We start from the raw sequence: 18,832 nt of genomic DNA on the forward strand, positions 1-18,832 counted from the left end.
TACCATTCCCTAGGCAGAAGATTCCGAACTGTTAAAGAGAAAGCAGGTTGAACACTGTCAAGAATTCACTGTTCTCTGCTCTTGACTGCAGATGTACTGTGATTAACTACTTCAAGTTTTTGCTAATTTGACTTCCTCATGATGATGATGGGCTGTACTTGAATCACGAGCCAAATAAAATTTTCTCTCTTTTAAGTTGATTTTTATCACGGCATGTTATCACAGTAACAGAAAAAGAAGCCAACACAGTGACTGCTGGACAATTTGCTGTGGGTATAACTTACTGGATTTACTCACTCAGAAACTTTTGTTTAAAAAATGCATTCATAACATGAACTGTAGGCGTGCTACAGAGCTCTAGGTCAAAAACAAATCTGTCTATACGATGTGGGCTCAATCTTGACTGCACACTGGAGTCACCAGGGAACTATAAAAATACTGCTGCCAGGTCCTATGCTGGCGATTCTGGCTTGATACTAGTACAATCTAAGCATTGGGAATCTTGAAAGCTCTCCAGGTAACTCCACTGTGTAGCTAAGTTTTTGAGATATTGAAGTAGATCATTCATCTGAAGAACATTTAGAGGCACAGTGTACAGGTCTTCAGAATTAGATAGAGTCTTGAGCCATAACTGTGTTGAGAAAGTGACACTGTGACTTGCAGAAGGAAGGCAAAGTCCAGCAAGAAAGGTGTGGAAAAAAACCTGAAAGAAGTGAAATCTAAAGTAGAGAAGTAGAGAAATCTAAGTAGAGAAGATTCTGGGATTCTTGGAGGATAATTCATCCAGGACCAAGTTTAAGGATGTTTTGCCTACTGACATTCAACTTCTGATTAGGTACATAGAGCAAAGATACTATAAAATAGTATGTTAATCAAGATGGGAGGGCCTGCCCACTGTGGGTGGTGCCATGCCCTAGGCAGTCAGTTTCCTAACTTCCTGCGTGGATGTGCTTATCTTCAGCACCAAAAGCCTTTCAAGTCTTAAAGCCAGATTGTAAATTCTGAGCAGATAATGAAATCTCTGCCTTATTTGCTACAGGTATGTGACTCACATAAGGCCAGCTGTCTTAAGTGGTTTGTGAGGTATATTTGGTTTCCTTTGAGAGCTGTTACGGCCCATTTTCTAAAACTAATTACATCTTAGGATGCACTAGAGGGCAAGCTAACTGTCTGTTTCAACATAACCCCATTATCCTATCAAAATAGTTTCAGTTGGGTCTGGTGGTATATGTACATATGTGTGGGAGGCAGAGATTACTACCTACCCAGTCTATGTAGTAAATTCTAGGCCAACCAAGGCTGTGTGTGTCATGGCATTAAGAATCTGTCTTATTCATAAGCAATAAATGAACACATAAATAGGCTCTTTATACCCATGAAGCCATGGCTAAAAGTCTAAAAATGCATATGCAATTTACGAGCAATAAATTGTTCTCTAGGAAAATTAATGTGAAACTCCTATCTTTAATTTTATGAGCATCATTAACTGTATCTTTTCTTTTAAATTTCTATTAAAATCAATGTTTACCAGTCAGCCAACTCATGAAACTATTTAAATTTAGATCCATGCTATACCAGGTAAGAGATCTTTCCCCCTGCCAATGGTAAAGAATGACTCTAACATCTGCCTATTTAGTAACAATATCCTGAGATCTTGCTAAAGGAACTTATTTAAGCACAGTGATTTCTGAATATATACAAGATTTCCCCAATGCACAAACCACAACCATACAGAGACCTGCAGTTTCTTTCATAATTTTAGCCTAAGAGGCACCAACAAATGGGAACTGTGCTGAAGATTGAACATTGCAGACTAAGGGTGGTGGCCAGCATGTACGCTTCCATTTGGACGCATCTCCAAACTGACCAGAGTCTAGAACTGATGTAACAACAGGGAGACAGGGAAGGGGAGGCTTGTGACAACACTGGGATTTTCCCACATAGGGAATCCATGAGTTTGGAGAGAAAAGTAAGGAAATGACTTTGGTCTTAATCCTACTAGGAAAGGAAAGAAAAAAAAGGAAATATTAGGAAACCAGGGAGTTGGACCTTATGTCTATTGTTTAGCAGAAGTCAAGTGTGGTACCTGGTCTAACTTTCTCATCTGTGAAATAGGAATAACAGCTACTTCCATGGAACTGTTCTGAAAATTAAATCTGACAACATACACAGCAGTTACTATTGCATTCAGATAGCCCTAGGATGCTAGAGCCTTGGCTGTCCTGAAACCTACTTGGTAGGCCAGGCTGGCCTCAAACTCACAGACATCTCTCTGTCTCTGTCTCCTGAGTGCTGGGATTAAAGGCATTTACAACCATGCCTGGCTTAAGTAGAATGTTTAACCATTTAATCTGGAGCAACCAAGCTCATTCTGAACCTCTGCTGTGGAGTTTATTGTTTTAAGATCACAGCAGGGCATGGCCTGGACAAGACTACAGGAGGCATGGAATCCCATCCCTAACCCCTAACTCACAGAATTAGCCAGATTTACCTAGGCAATGGAAGTCTCTGGCTTCTCCCTTCTTGTTGTTTTTTTGTTTTGTTTTTCAAGCAACCTATGAATGACTGGATGGCCACAGGCACCAGTGTCCGTGTAACATGGAAGACACATTATCACATAAAAATTTCAAAAGTGACTTTGATAAAGTCTCCAAATGGTGGCTTAGCACTTACACACACACACACACACACACACACACACACACACACACACAATCACTATACTTGCAAAGAGCTTACTTTCAGATTCAAGGTACAGTTATTTATAATGAGTTGCCTATACAATGTGACTTCATTTCTAACTGTTCCACTTTAATAACAGTAATACAAACTTGTTTAAAAAGTTTTTTAAAGATTTTTTTTTAAAAAAATCTTACCTCAAATATTTCAAAGCCATAAATGTCCAGAACACCCATGACCTTCTTTCTCACTTTTGTTTGTGCCTTAAAAAAAAAATTCAAGTTAATAAGATAATGCAGGTGTAATATAACACCAAAAGACACAGACTTGCAGAAGTTGTTTTGAACTAAAACAACAATTCAGTTGTTCTGTTAAAAACTTGGAAGATAAGAGTACTGGTGTGGAACCCTTCAGAAACTTAACAATAATGGCATAGGCACCGAAGGTCTTGGCGGTGCCTCATGTTATGAAACAAAAAAAGAACGAACTCTGACCAAGCACAAAGTTTTTCACGGTCACCTTGATCAATACCCAATGAAGATCATATTAATTCTCTCCAATGAAAAAGTCATCTTTTCAGTGAAGTGCATACAACTACCCAGAAAAATGCTCACTGCTCTGCAGAGGCCATGAGGCCAGTGTGGTCCCCAGTGAGAGCAGAGCACAGGGAACAGCAAGAGAAACAAGGCCTGGCCAAGGTCAATCTTATGCAAGGCTAAGCCATTATAAAGAATCACCTTTTAAAGTGGCAACTGAATATTGGCTTATAGAACTAAGCAGCTTTAATATAATGTTTGCACTGTGAATACCATTTATTTATTACAAATAGTGTCTTACAGAGATTCAATACCTTAATGCTTTCGTTGATACGATTTACCAACCATGAAAACAACCGGCTGTAGAGGTTTTTAGCCAGGGCATCACGGGCATAATAAGCCTATTAAAAAGGAAAAAAAAAAAAAAAAAAAAAAAAAAAAAAGAACAACTTAACACTAACAAATGCTACAATGTTTAATTTCTATAAAATATTTAAAATACTTTAAAAATATTTAGACTATTTCAATTTTCTCCTTGGGGCAATTTTTTGGCTAAGTAGTCAAACTTTTAGAGAATTAGGTAAATTTCCAATTTTTCACCCAGACTACATTTTTGCAACCCAGGAAATTAATTCCAATATTACAGAATGTTTTGCCAGAAAAATATTCATCCTAATAATACAGAACAGGGGAAAACCAAGAAGGATCCCAAGAATAGGAAAATTAACATTCATGAAAGAGATACAATATGGTTATGTACAGAAGGGTGACTGAAGAGCTGGAAGACTGCACACTTACGCTGTAGGAAAGAAATGGAAAACTTGTATCCTTAATACACACACACACACACACACTCATACAAACAAAAGGAAAGAAAATAGGTCAGAATAAAACAAACAATAAACTTTTTCAGTGACAAACCCAGTTCTTTAATTGAAGTCATAAAAAGAGAAAGTATAATAGATAAAATAATCAGGAAGAACATGTAGAATATTTCAAAAGATTCAAAGAAAGGAAGGACATTTTACCTACGGTGAGAGATAAAAGTCCTAAAAACTAGGGCCAATGAGATAGATGTCTCAGGAGAAAGCACTGTGCACCTGCCGGGCACCCGGCTGGGTGGCCTGTGTTTAAGGCCCAGGATGCACACGAGGGAGGAGAGAAATGACTTGCCCTCCAACCACTGATCCATAGCTGCAAGGCTGACACATTCTTTCCTCTCCCCAGCCCATATCAACAGAGTTCAAAAGATTCCTAAACAATAAATAGGAATGTAATGTTATAGAGTATCTTATAAAAACACAAAGACAGGAAAACAAAATGGTGGTACTCTAAACCCAAAAGCTTGATAACAATCAAATATGTAGGCTTAAGATTTTACTGTTTTCACTCAGCTTTGAATATTATCTAAAAATCTTCTACAATGAGCTTTTGTGAGTTTTATGAAGGCAAAGTACTTTTTATGTGCTTATTTGTATACTTTAAAGCGGTTCACAGGGATGAGACATAGAGGAGGCAGAAGACACCCATGACAGGCACACGCGCCAGTGATCCAGAATCCACGGCTGGATGGAGGCCGCAACTTTGATGAGAAAACCTAGTTCTCTTGAATATCCTGGGCACGAAGTACATGCCTAAGTACTGTCATGTATAGGCAGCCCCCCTGTCAGCTGCCCAAGAGGAACTGTCCTTGGCTCTGCTGTTCTTTGAAAACACTTGTGTACCTTGCAGACTGTTGGCATTTAGTCTAGACTCTGCCCCCCAGTTACCTGGCAACAGCCAGGTGTGCCTGACTCACTAGAAGGGGCTGCTTGCCCCCCCTCTCTCTCTTGCCCTCTTGATCTCTCCTCTTGCTCCCCCTCTCTCCCCATTTCCCTCCCCTCTCTCCACATGCTCATGGTAAGGTCCTCCTCCTCCTCCTCCTCCTCTCTCTCTCTCTCTCTCTCTCTCTCTCTCTCTCTCTCTCTCTCTCTCTCTCTCTCTCTCTCTCTCTCTCTCTCTCTCTCTCTCTCTCTCTCTCTCTCTCCTCCCCTCCCTAGCCCTGAATAAACCATTTTCTCCTTGGAGATCTTGGAAACCAGGAGTAGGAAAAAAAACTAGAAAACTTGCTAGAAATTCGAGAGAGGAAAGGAAGGTCCGGGAGAAGAGAAGGGAAGAAAGGAGGAAAGGGAGAAGAAAGTGGGCAGAGAGAGAAGGGAAGGAAGAAAGGAGAAGAGGAAAGGGAGGGGGAGAGAATCAAGCTGTGTACTCCTGACCCTTGCAACCTCCAGAAAGTGTGAATTTCCATTCAAGGATCACTTCTCAAAGAACCAGCTCCTGGTTTTGATGATTCTTTCTATAGTTCTTTCTGTTTCCACTTGGTTGATTTCAGCCCTGAGTTTGATGATTTCCTGCCTTCTATTCCTCTTGGCTGAATTAGCTTCTTTTTGTTCTAAAGCTTTCAGGTGTGCCGTTAAGCTGCTAGTGTATGCTCTCTCCAGTTTCTTTTTGGAGTCACTCAGAGCTATGGGTTTTCCTCTTAGCACTGCTTTTATTGTGTTCCATAAATTTGCGTATGTTGTGCCTTTATTTTCATTAAATTCTAAAAAGGTTTTGATTTATTTCTTTATTTCTTCCTTGGCCAAGGTATCATTGAGTAGAGCATTGTTCAGCTTCCATGTGTATGTGGGCTTTCTGTTGTTTTGTTGCTATTGACGACACCCTTACTCCATAGTGATATGATAGAAGGCATGGGATTAGTTCGATCTTCTTATATCTGTTGAGGTCTGTTTTGTGACCAATTATATGGTCAATTTTGGAGAAGGTACCATGAGTTGCTGAGAAGGAATATTCTTTTGATTTAGGATGAAATGTTCTATACATAGCTATTAAATCCATTTGGCCCAAAACTTCTATTAGTTTCACTGTGTCTCTGTTGGTTTGTGTTTCCTTGATCTGTCCATTGAGGAGAGTGGGATATTTAAGTCACCCACAATTACTGTGTGAGGTGCAATGTGTGCTTTAAGCTTTAGTAAAGTTTCTTTTATGAATGAAGGTGCCCTTGCATTTGGAGCATAGATGTTTAGCCAGATAGTACACATGATGTTACCCATGGCTTCAGACGCATGGTTTTGTTGGACATCAAAGGGAGGAGAAGCCCCTGGTCCTGGAAAGGCTTGATGCAGCAGTGTAGGAGAATACCAGGACAGGGAAGCGGGAATGGGTTGATTGGAGAACAGGGGGAGGTGAGATGGCTTATGGGACTTTGGGGGGGGGGGGCCAGGAAAGGGGAAATCATTTGAAATGTAAATAAAGAACATATCTAATAAAAAAAGAAATGTAAATGAAGAATATATTCAATAAAAAAAGTTATTGAAAAAAGGATCACTTCTGGTGACCATTCAGCACCTCAGGCCCTAGGGACACTATGATATGAAAATATGCTTTTCTGCAGCCACCTGACGCTCACAGAGGTAAATCCTTGGTGGAAACTACTTCTAAAGTGGCCACTATCACGCATGGCTTGGGATGGGTCATACGTGGGGAGCCTGCAGCGGGGCAGAAGAGATCACATTAACACAAAGACCTCCATCCGAAGGTGGGTGAGAGCCAGATGCAGGGAAAGAAGAGATCAGGAAATGGGCGCCTTAGGGGCCTATTTGGTCAGAGCAATCTCTTTGGATGGAGTAAAATTACATGAACCCCGTGGATGGGCAGAAGAATGAGCAACAGTATATGGATGACAGGCAAGCAAGAGGACAGGCACCAGTAAAACAAACTGGGCTCTTACAGAACCCAGCAACTGACAGAAGTCAGAGTCAGAATACAGAATACAGAGGGCCCCGAGGCAAGGAGAGAATCATCTAGCAGACTCTGGACAACAGACTATCTCAAGTTGCCAGTATCTTGGTATTATTCTTCATGACCGCAGAAAGATCTAAATGCTTTAGGAGAAAATGAGGCAGAAGGGCAAAAAAGATGTTACTGGAACCTCAGGTTGACGTTATGCGTCAACCCTAATGGAACAGCCTACCTATATGTGGTTTTATCTCACATATAACAACTGGTGGCCAAAATGTCCAGATGTGACGATTCTCCACAGGCGGCCCTCCAGCAGTCACACCTTTGCTTGTATCAGAATCCCAAACTCTTTACTCCTCCCCAGACCACTGCACCCACCTCTCAGGAGGTATGGTCAAAAATAAATTAATAAAAAAATAGCCAGGCCGCCCAGGTAAGTACAATGAGTGTCCACGTCTGCAATTCTCTTGCACATATTCTCCAAGCCCAACTTGACCTTCCCGGTCACGTTCTGAATCCTGACCCAAACCTGACGCTGCAGCCAAGCCTGGCTGGTCCTGATCCTCGGGCTCCAAACCTGTCTTTCTTTTTGAAATACCATTTTGTCCATTCATCTAAACCTTCCTCTCTTTCCACAAAGCTTTTCTCCTCTCAATTTCTCTAATAGGGGTTCCTGCTGGGGCTTGTACTCTGCATACTTTCAATATCTTCCCATTAAGTCAACGGCTCACTATCTGACTGTGCAGAGTCAGCTGGAAATCATTTACAAGTAAAGAGCACACCAGTTCCAAATGACAGACTACGATCCCAACCTCCACGTGGCAAAGCATTGCAGCCTCAGAAACACAGAGAAAGTAGAGGAGAGCAGAAAGGAGCAGAAGGCTTGGCTGGTTGCAAGGAGGCTGAGACCAGAAGATATGCCTGACTAAATGAAGCAGTCCACATAAGCCATTTCATTCTAGCCCAGATCAGCACCAACTGGTAGAAAAGTGCCCAACTTGCAGAACAAAGGGTTCACAGCGCACGTATGGGCCTCCGGACACCACCTGAGTGCATTTACATCCTCATCATTCACACTTGCAACCTGAATTTCTGTAGGAAGACTTCACAGGTGTGAGGCACAGTGGGAACACAATGTGGAAGAGTTTGACCACTGGGGCTTCTACCTATTCTCTTCTCCTAAAACATGGAATCAATCCCCAGTCACTCTCTTTTACCTTGCATTAGACATCAGCAATTCTGCTGCCTGTTTTCAAAGCAGATCCAGAGAGGCGGCCACACCCCCTGGTTCCAAAGCAACCATCTGGCTCTGGATTAGTGGGTGGCCCTCTCAACTGCCTTTCTCTTCCCTCAGGCTCTGCTCCTTAAGTCCAGTCAGAAGGACCCTTTGAAATAGGAGGCAGATCATGCCCACTACTGCTGGATGCTCCTGATGGCTATAGCTCACCTTTCAGTCTGAGTGATCTTCCTTCCTGCCCCTGTGGGAGTAAATCTCCCTTATTGTGCTCTCATTCTCTTGGTCACTGCATACTTAGCACATGCTGCTTCCTAGAATATTTTCTGTGTCTATTTACCTGGCATCTCCCTACCTCAATTTTCAGCTCCCTGAAACAGAAACTCTCATCTGTTTAATTTTCCTTAGTGTTTCCAATATGGAATGAGCATAGTAAAAAAAAAATAAATAAATAAATAAATAAAAAATGCGTCTTACACAAGTAAAAATAGCTTGGTTAGGATCCCCTCTACACCCAAGGCCGCACTTGATAACCAAAACCCAGTGACATCATTCACTCAAGGTAATGGGCATAGTCTTAGAACCCCATGACACTCGCCTGACAAAATATAAGCAGAGACCAAGAGCAACGCTCTGCACTGCACACCTGGAGAGATGCCACCTTGAATATACACTAGGATCCTGACCCTCTAATCAGAGAATTTTGTTTGAGACTGGGCTGACCTGCAGCTAAGATATATCACACATGTGAGCAGCCTTGGGGAGACAGGCTTAGGACTGTCGTTAGGGATTTAGAACAAGAACCCTGTGTGACGATCCTCAGCACAATAAAATACAACTTTGTTGTTGCTATTGTTATTCTAGCAACACGTATCTACCATCTTGCTCACAACACCTAGAACACTATGCGGAATACAGCCTGGTCATGAGGTAACCGCCTGCAAAATAACATTTCACATAAAAATACCACCACTTAAGAAAAGCTTTCTTCTGCCTATTACAGTTTACCCACCTGAGCCACATTCAGTGTAGTTGAAACTTTCTCCTGCTTCGCTTCCACTGTTCGGAAACTGAACGCTCTTTCTAGAACCACTTGATCGATGCTGGTCAACTCGCAAATTTCTTTTAACTCTGTTGGGGCGGAGAGAAGGACAGATAGAGACAGCGACTCAGTATGCTACCCATGATCATTATCAAGTCCGAAGCTGTTCCTTCTAAATCACACTCGAGTATATAAACACGTGTGAATCAGAAGGGAGAGAACTTCACTGTGTGGTATTTCTGTTTAATTTCACTAGTAAGTTTTTTTTGAAACCTATGATAAGTCTAAGGTTTGATTTCTAGATTAGAAGCTGGGCAGACATTCAAAGGTTCCCTAAGCCAAACCACTTGTCCACTAACTTACCATTTTTATCTTTGATTTTGCTTTCATCCAAACCATTCACACGTGATTCGGGCTTGAACTCGATGTTCCCCAGTTTCAAAACGGCTGCTACTACCTCCAGGACGGACTCGGCCTCATGGTCCAGAAAGCCCACAATCTGCATAGCATTCTGGAGGAGAGAAGCACCTGTTTGCTTTCTATACTTCTGTACCTGTTGTTGTTTGGTTGTTGCTGTTTGTTTGTTTTAACAAATAATGAAATTTAATGAATAATATTACAGATTTATTTCTGGGACAAAAAAAAAAATTGGGACACAAAGCAATTATCTCGATAGGTGGATCCAAACTGTGATTTAAGAGCCTCTGAGGCACCATGCAGAGTATGGTACACAAATAAGAAGACAGAAGAAGGGGCAGGGAGCTGAGCCTCAGTGCCCCCGCCCCTTCAAATCAACCAGCTGGTTTCCATAGATGCCCGTTTTTTGCGGTTTTTTTTTTCCCACACTGGTCTTCTGCCTCTAGAAACAAAACCAAGCAAAATGTTTCTAGAACCTCCAGCAACAGAAACAACACTGCTTATTTTATATACAAGAAAAACATTGGCTTGCAAAGATGAAGTGCCCCAAGGGTGTAGGGGGACACTCATTCATTCACAAATGCATACGGAGTGCCAACTATGTGCCAGGCAAAGTGGTTACAGAACTGGCCTTGGACTCAAGTCTTAAACAAAATCATGTCCAGACTATTGCTTCCATATGTGGGTGTTTATACAGCTCTACACAACGGCATCCTGAGAGATGCACTCTTCCCTATAACATTATTATCTTCTGTATGTGTGTAACTGTACTACACAGCAGTGGGAGTAATGGACACTTTCTGTTGTGGAGATTTTCAAACATATACATGAGTAATAAGAACAAGAGGGGGCCCCACATCCCCTCATTCAGCTTCGACCATTAACATGTCCATCTTGCTTCACCTCCTCCCCCTCCTCCCCACAGCACCAGCTGTCTCGTTTGGAAGTAAATCCTAGTTACCATAATGCCATAATGGGAGTAATTTTGAAAGTGTGTGCCACATAAAGACAGAAAGCAGAGTGTTATGTAAAAATCGCTTCTTTTCTAATGAACGAGGAATGCAGATTCTTCTAATGTGCTGTCATTTTCTAAATCTGCTTAAAAACGGGATTTTCTGCCTAAGACACTTTCAACCTAACGGGACCCAAAGGCAGATTTCACATTTGGAAATAAACTTTGGCTAAAAAAAAAAAAAAAAAATTATTTAGAATTTCAATACACATTGAGAGTCAAGTCCCAGGACAATAGATGAAGGCTCATTTTTATAAGTAGTAAAACAACATGCTCTAGTAAACATGGCCTTCAAAACCTTTGTTGAGCTCATGTAAAAACCAAACTGATAAAAACATAATGAATTCTTGGATGTATCTAGAACCTTGGGGAGCATAAATTATAATGTAAAGAAAACTGAATTGTAAGCAGTTCTGGCTAAGCAGTACAGGGTCACCCATTTTAAAGTGTAATGAAGGCGCTTCTTACCCTAACAGTTCTGAAGTTGGCGGCATCATCCACACCATTAACTTTGGCGGAGTCCAGACTCAGATAGTTGTATCTGCTGAAGTCCCGCTCCAGCTTCAGCTTGTCTGTCGAGTCATGCATACAAATTGATACGTCATATCAATAAATGCACACCTCCTCACAATTTCACTTCTTACCACCCAGATAAAATGTCCTTCACATTCTATATCAAGTCAACAATAAAATCTGATGCACAAAGATCACAACTCACTTCTGTAACTGGTGCTGGGAGATACTGAAATGTAGGATTTGATTAGGCACAAGGGAATGGAAAATGCCCTTCATATAAATTGGCTTTGGACTCCTATGAATTATTCTGGAGTGATATATCCCCAAAGATGATAAGACAGGTTACAGACTGATCTTTTTGTGACTTTTTGGGGGGAATTGTTATTTATACTCAGAGGCTCTCATTAGACCAGTAGATTGCAAGGCTACAGAGCAGCACAATCTTCCCACCTTTATCCCTTTCACACTTTGCTAATATATGCGTAGTGGGTGTTCAATGAGTTCTAATGTGCATTTGTTGATTATCAGTGAGCGAGAGTCAATTTTCATTGTCAACTGAATTTAGAATTTAGAATTTAGAATCACCTAAGAGACATGATGCTAGGTGTTTTGAGATGGATTTAACAGAGAGAAGAGGCACTGGAAATGTGGGTGGTACCATCCATGGAGCCCAGAGTCAATATTGCCAACACCTCTCTGAGCTCTCGTCTGCCCAGATGTGAGCAGTTTCACAGCCCCACTCCTACACCGCAAATGCTGCCGCCATCACACCTCGCACCCTGAGCCGAGGCAACCTTTCCTCCCTCACATTGCTTCTCTCTAAGTATTTAGTCACAGACAGAAGGAAAGTAACAAATGGAAGAGCTTGTCTCCCTGAGTGACGGACCTTCCTCAGCTCCTCTTTTTTGAACTGTTGATGATGTAGCCAATAGCTACTGAATATTGATGATACAGTCAATATATGGAATATTGATAGCACAGCCAATAGCTATTGATGACAGAGTCAAAAGTTATTAAATAAATACTGATGACATAGCCAATGGCTATTGAATATTGATGATGTAGCCAATAATTATTAAATAATTTCCTTGTGAACTTTTTAATTCTCTAAAATCTCTAATGGTCAGATGGTTAATTCTTGTATAGCTACAAATATCTCCCCTAGGACTTATAAATTGCTACTTATTGACCGTACATATGTAAGTATACATATGTATACGCATGCACTTGTATCACGGCAAGGGTGTAGAGGTGAAAACTTGTTTGGTTTTTCTTCTTAAACCAGGAAAGTCCCAGGGATGGAGCACATGGTGTTCAGCTTGGAGGCAAGTGCCTTTGTTCACTGAGCCGCCTTGCCCAGACCACTCGTTCCCCATGCTTTTTAAATCCTTACTGAGAAAACTCTTACCCAACTGTAGACCTTTACTACAATGTACAGGTTTATTTCCTTAAATAGTACACAGTTCTCAATTTTGATTTTAAACTTATGAGGAGACTTTCTCCAACTATAAGGCATAACGCATCTGAGGCATATGATTTGGCCCTGGTGAGATACAGAAATATGAAAGAAATGTTGGGTGTGGTAAAAGCAACCAGAACAAGACAAAACGAAAACGTCAACAGGGAAAACATCCAGACTGAGTGTTGGAGAGAATGCTTGAGAATACACTCTGACAATAAGAAGCTAACCCCAGCACTACGGACTTACGGAGGAGCTCCTCAGAGGCGCCTGAGAGCAGCTGATAGAACACATGGAAGTTTCTTTCACCTCTTGGCTGCTTGACAACACGAGATTTCTCTAAAAGATCTAAAAGGGGAAAAAACAAACAAACAAACAAAAAACAAAATTAAATTGTATAGAATTTATTTTTCCTTCAAATATATATATATATATATATATATATATATATATATACTTGTTCTCTCTCTTTCATTGGTTTCATACTAATAAAATAAAAATAAAAGAAATTATATTTTAAACTTGACTTGAAAAAAAGAAGCACAACTCAACCAAAATCAACTAAATAACCAAATTAAGCAGTTACATCCAACAAGTCCATTCAAGATAACAGCTTTTAATATTAATATTCTCTTTTTAATGGTCATAGTAAAGTCTTTAAAATGTAACGTTACAAATATAAGTATTGAAATGCATCCATTCAGATCCACACAATCATAATGCTAAAAAAACAATCTTCAAGGTCCAGTCCGTACGTGATTCTTAGGTGACATCTTGATTTGTTGGGCGTCACGGCATTGCTGAGAACACAGGCTCACCTGGGAACTCGCGTCTCAATCAGGCCATCTGACCCCGCAGCTTCTGCCAGCTCCACACACACCCTGCCCCTCAGGAAGAAGTAGACTGGGTTTTCTAGATCCTTAAGTTTTAGGATTTCGTGTCACTTGACAATATATTGACTAACTCCAGATACATTTCCATTTCTTAAACTTAAGGTCCTATCAAGTTTTTATATTTTACCCAGAAATGAAAAAAATAAAAATAATAATAAACAGAAAGGAGTCATTGTGGCAGAATTACAGACAGTAGTCTCCTCCTGCCTTGAATCCTGCTAACTCCTCACCAGATACACAAACCAGGGTCTGAGCTCTGCTGTAAAGGGCCAAATTTAACCATAAAATGCATCTTTATACATTTACACTTCTAGCTATAAAATATTATAGCCGCGACATTCTAAACCATCAGGTCTGTGTACTTATATTACTGGCAGACTAAGTCCACATCACATTGAAATCCAAATCTTATTTAAGGGGTGTGAGGTTGGAAGATCTCCATGAAGGCCCCCTGGGATGTTCACGGATGTTTTCCATTTGGATTTGAGGCATCTACAAGAGCATTTGAGGATGCAGGGTGAGGAGAATTTGACAATGTAGCTATGCCGAATGGGAAATCTGGAGCATATTTAGAATATACTAGGCTGTTTATAAGAATGAAGAGATGGGACTCAAGACCTATACTATGCCAACTGGAAAAACAAACAAAAATATTTAAGCACAAAAGTATTAGAAATGAGATTCTGCAGATACTTGATGTTCATTTCCAGCGGTCACAAAACTCAAGAGACTGCAGTGCCCCAAAAAGGGAGGGTAGAAAGTCAAAGGCACATAGCAGTGTAACGTAAGGAGAAAGCAGCTGAAATATTCATCATCTCTAAAGAAAATAAACGTCAAACAATTAAGTACCCATGAGTGTGGAAAAATAAATGGTTAAAACTACAGTCTAGTTTTACCTGTCAAGCAGTCAAGCTTCTGAAAGATCAGAACAGTACTGCACAATTCTAGAAGAAAGAACCCAGGAGCACACTCTTCACAGAGGAGTTAGTACTAAAAGGAAATCCCCGCTCTAGGAGAAAGTAACTGAGTAGGTGAGGAAGACAAACGGGGGCTGTATTCTGTTTTGTCGATTCACATACCAGTTCCTTCTGTGGAATGAGCCCCACTAACCCGCTAAGCACCAGTAACAAGTTAGGAGTGAGCAGACGGGAAAGCAAGCTTTCTTCCTCTTGGCTTATACATCACACACTATTAACTGTGTCACACAAACCAGCACAGAAGTCTTCTCAGGTGACAGGCTAAGCGGATAGCTAGGGAGATGGCTCAGGGGATACAGCACCTGACAAGCACGTATAAGAACCAGAGTTCAGACAGCAGGAATGCAAGTATAACCGGATGAGGCTGTGCATGGCTGTGCTCCTGACATCTCCAATGAGTTAGAAGGATCAAGGAGAATCCCCAGAATCTCATGGGTCAGCCATCTGGTACTGCATCCGTGAATATTACACCATGTCCCAAACAAAGCAGAAGGAAAGAATCAAGCCCTGAAATCATCTTCTGACCTCTACACAGGCCCATGGCATATGCATGCCCACATTCACATTCACATTCACATTCACATTCACATTCACTTTCTCTCTCTCTCTCTCTCTCTCTCTCTCTCTCTCTCTCACACACACACACACACACACACACACACACACGCGCGCGCGCGCGCGCACACATGCTCAGAGAGGAATGAAAAATTGCTTGACTGAGAAAGTGAGCATGAGGAAGGCAGAGTAATTAGCAACTCCAGCCTCTTTTCAGAGCCCTAAATGTTGTAAATAAAGAATAAATATCTCCCTCCATAGTCTGCTGCTTACCTAACAGTGGGCCCTTAGTGATGGGACAAGAGTGGTTGACAGTACTTAACACATCATTTTTCATGCTCATAAATAATACCTTCAGAAAGCATGTGACACATTGGCCACATTACGCAATTAAACCACACTGCTTGGCCTGCCCCCTGGCCCCTTTGAAAATGTTCAGAGCATGGAGAAAGTAAAACAGCACCTGTCAGATTCATTGCAGGTGCCATTGTTGAGGTAAAACCAGGATGACAAAGAATGTTGCCTGGATGTATCTGACCTAATACATGCACTGACATGGTCAGTAGTGGTAGCCACATTCAACCATGACTGACAGTGCATGTGTTTAAAAGGAAAGGTTCAGAAAGGAAGCAGAGGCAGAATTTCTACTTCCTTTCCATTAGTTAGCATATGCAGCCCGGAGCAGCTCTTCTGAAGTTAACTCTGTCATCTCTACTTGACAGATGAGAAAATGAAGCTTGTGTCTCAGGGTGAACCTAGAGCTTTGGTTGCTGGGGTTCATGGTTAAGCTCTGTAATTTTTCAGGGAAAAGAAAAAGGGAAACCCTTACGCATTTGGAAAATGCAAGACTTGTTATAAAATTCCCGAATTCGCTAAGCAACTCTTCCCAAAACCAGGAAGCTCTGACTACAAAGCCGTTGAAGGTTTTATAACTTGCAGTGCTTACTATTATCACCCCAGAGCCTGGTTCAGTTTCTTTATGAGTTTTCATGAAGTCATAAGCTTTTAGGAAGAAAAGTAATTAGAGACGATGTTTGCCCCCAAATAATTTACTAATGCTTGAAACATTCCCTATTGGTGTTTGGTGCTAAATGAGCATGTACCAACACAAGGAAACAGCACGAAAGCATAACAAATAATTACTCAAAGTAGAGAATATACACTCAGCTCACTGCAGGGACTTCTCACCTGATCACGTTAATTTACTTAAACACACCCTGAATGACACAAAAACAGACCACCACCAGGTCTCTTCTGCCTGCAGAACTCCCGTTGGTACTGGCTGTCCTCTGATAGCGAGTTTTAGAGAACTTATTACTAGATACCAGATACTTAGTATAGCAGAACATGTGAAAAATCTCCAGATACCCCAATGCCACTGCATCTCAAGAGATGTAAAGCTAGACGTAAATTCACATTATGTAGAGTTAAACTTATTAGCTCAAGCAGAAAGAAATAATGGGGACAAAGAAACTCTGGAAGTAGAACTTGCTTTCCTACCCAACAAGCCATCACCAGCTGACTACCAACACAAAGAATCCAGCCTTCACTTCAAGGGCTTTCTGATTCTGAAAAGTTACCAGCTAATCCATAAGATGTTCATGTGTCTGCTCATGTCTTAGAAATAAAACATCCGTGGTTGCGCATGATGGAAGATGAGGCTTTTAAAATAGACAAAAGAATCAAAATAAGTAAAAAAGAACGAAAGAGTTGGAAAGAAGAAGAAAATCCTGGGGCATAACAAAAGGATTAGATAACCTGGAAAAAATGTCTTCGTTTCACACATGATCTCTCTCCTAGGAAAAGAAGCAGCCTCATAACGAATGGAAAAACAGAAGCTGCAGGCTCTGTCCCGGAGGCCGACTCCTCTCCACTTAAGTGCTTGCTGCCCCTCCCTTCCAGTCACTGTCCAGATGGACAGGAGGGGAACGGGAAGAGCAGGTATTATCTATAACTATCCATCCAAGCCAGCAGCTGTTTAGAAGTTAAGGAAAAATTAGATTTCATCAATGGTTGCTACTACAGTTAGGTCAATACAGAGCATTTTATTAGTGAGGACAGATAATTCCAGGACTCAGAATGCTGAGTGCCCCAGAGACTCCACACCTTCCCCCTGGTGGTTCAAGATGAACACAGAGAAAACATCTACAGTTTCATCAATCACTTAGGTTCTGTCATTAAAGCAAAAGACTAATCCAAACTGCATGTGGTTGTAATATAAGAAACTATCATTATTATTCAATTTTAACCATTTTTATCCTGCCTAAAATAATTGCCTGCCTCTTCTCCAACTACCCAATAATCAGGAATTGCTGAACACTAGAAAATACAAAATATAAACATCTATTAGGGACATAGATTTTTAAATCGTTACAATTCTTTTAAAAACATGAATACTTGAGATCAGATCTCCAGGACTCACATAAAAGTCAAATAGGCATGATAAGCTGCTTGTAATAATATCTGAAAAGGAAGAAGTCCCAGGACAAGGTGAGTAGCAAGACTAGCTATGCTCATGAACTCAGAGTTTGACTGAGAGACCCTGTCTCAATGCGCAAGGTGGAAGAACCACTGAAGATGATTAACACAAGATGTTCACACACACACACGTCCATCATACATACACAAAAGATCAAATGTGAATGAAGCCCAGCCTAATTTTACAAACAAGGTAATATGCTAGCTTAATTTTGTAATGATTTGTAGTCCTACGGAAGGCATATTATAAGCAGATACTATCTCCAGGTAGGTAGATGTTCACCAGCCTCCAAGAACTTGATGACTGATTGATCTACAAGGTTCTCACACACATGGTGTCAAGAAAGAAATTAGATCAGTTTCCTTGAGAATGTATTAGATTGGGCAGTTTCATTCCTAATCAACGATTTGCCATCAATAAGATCAAAAGTAGTATAAAAGAACAAAGCTGTATGTCTTACACAATATAAAAAGAGTACAACCATGTTGCATATACTACAAAGGTAAGAATATACTACAGAGAGGTTAAGCAATAAGTCACAAGGCGACAACACACAAAAACAGCAAACATCTGTTCCCTAAATTCACAAGAAATGCAAGAGGAGAGGAATCAAAGGCACGGTGCCATCTCTACCTTCCGTGAAGGGCAGGTTCATTCCTCTGCCTTCATATGTCTTAGAAGAATGCTGCCCAGGAAAACTCCCCAGCCTCAACTAATCCTTCCTCACTCCTCCCCAGGGCAGGAGGAGGGGCAACTGCCCTGCAGGCCTGGGAATGAGGTGCAGGTGTGGCCTGTGCCCTTCTGAGTTCTCCTGATCACATTCATGATGGCTTTGCTCTTCAGTCCGGTGAGACAGACGGGCAATGGCCACAGGGAGACGCCATGGACACTTAGGGCTATTAGTAATGGCTTCCTGACTTCCACCTCCCAGGAGACTACAAGCACACATACGTGTTCAAGTGACAAACCAAAAGCTACTCTTCACTTTTAACTGTGACAGAGCTCTCTCTTTCCCAGCTGGATTTCCATGCCTATTTCCCACTTGTCCACAATGTCTACGTGGAATGGTTTGGACAGTGTAAGCAAGCACTGTAAACCTTAGTATGTAAAGCACTGAGTGTGGTCACCAGTGTGGCTCATCAGCCCTGGGCCTGCTCTTGCTCTATGACTGACAGCTGACAGACTGTCATGTCTCCAATGAACACATTGGACCGCTCGTTTCCTGCCCCTCCTCTGTCCCAAACAGATGACTA

The 18,832-nt window shown here is 41.2% G+C and overlaps 1 protein-coding gene across 3 annotated transcripts in view; it reads right to left on the reverse strand.

Moving 5' to 3' along the window:
• The window catches only part of Myo1b (myosin IB), a 164,097-nt gene that overhangs the window by 38,210 nt on the left and 107,055 nt on the right, over positions 1 to 18,832 (reverse strand). For all 3 annotated transcript variants that reach the window (XM_052192679.1, XM_052192681.1, XM_052192680.1), the window contains exons 8-13: positions 12,925 to 13,023; positions 11,169 to 11,272; positions 9,635 to 9,782; positions 9,242 to 9,360; positions 3,530 to 3,616; positions 2,877 to 2,942 (exon numbers count right to left, since the gene is read on the reverse strand). In XM_052192679.1, the coding sequence (XP_052048639.1) occupies positions 2,877 to 2,942; positions 3,530 to 3,616; positions 9,242 to 9,360; positions 9,635 to 9,782; positions 11,169 to 11,272; positions 12,925 to 13,023 (623 nt within the window). The remainder of the gene's footprint in view (positions 1 to 2,876; positions 2,943 to 3,529; positions 3,617 to 9,241; positions 9,361 to 9,634; positions 9,783 to 11,168; positions 11,273 to 12,924; positions 13,024 to 18,832) is intronic.

Source organism: Apodemus sylvaticus, chromosome 9 (genome assembly GCF_947179515.1).
Source record: "Apodemus sylvaticus chromosome 9, mApoSyl1.1, whole genome shotgun sequence".
Classification (NCBI taxonomy): domain Eukaryota; kingdom Metazoa; phylum Chordata; class Mammalia; order Rodentia; family Muridae; genus Apodemus; species Apodemus sylvaticus.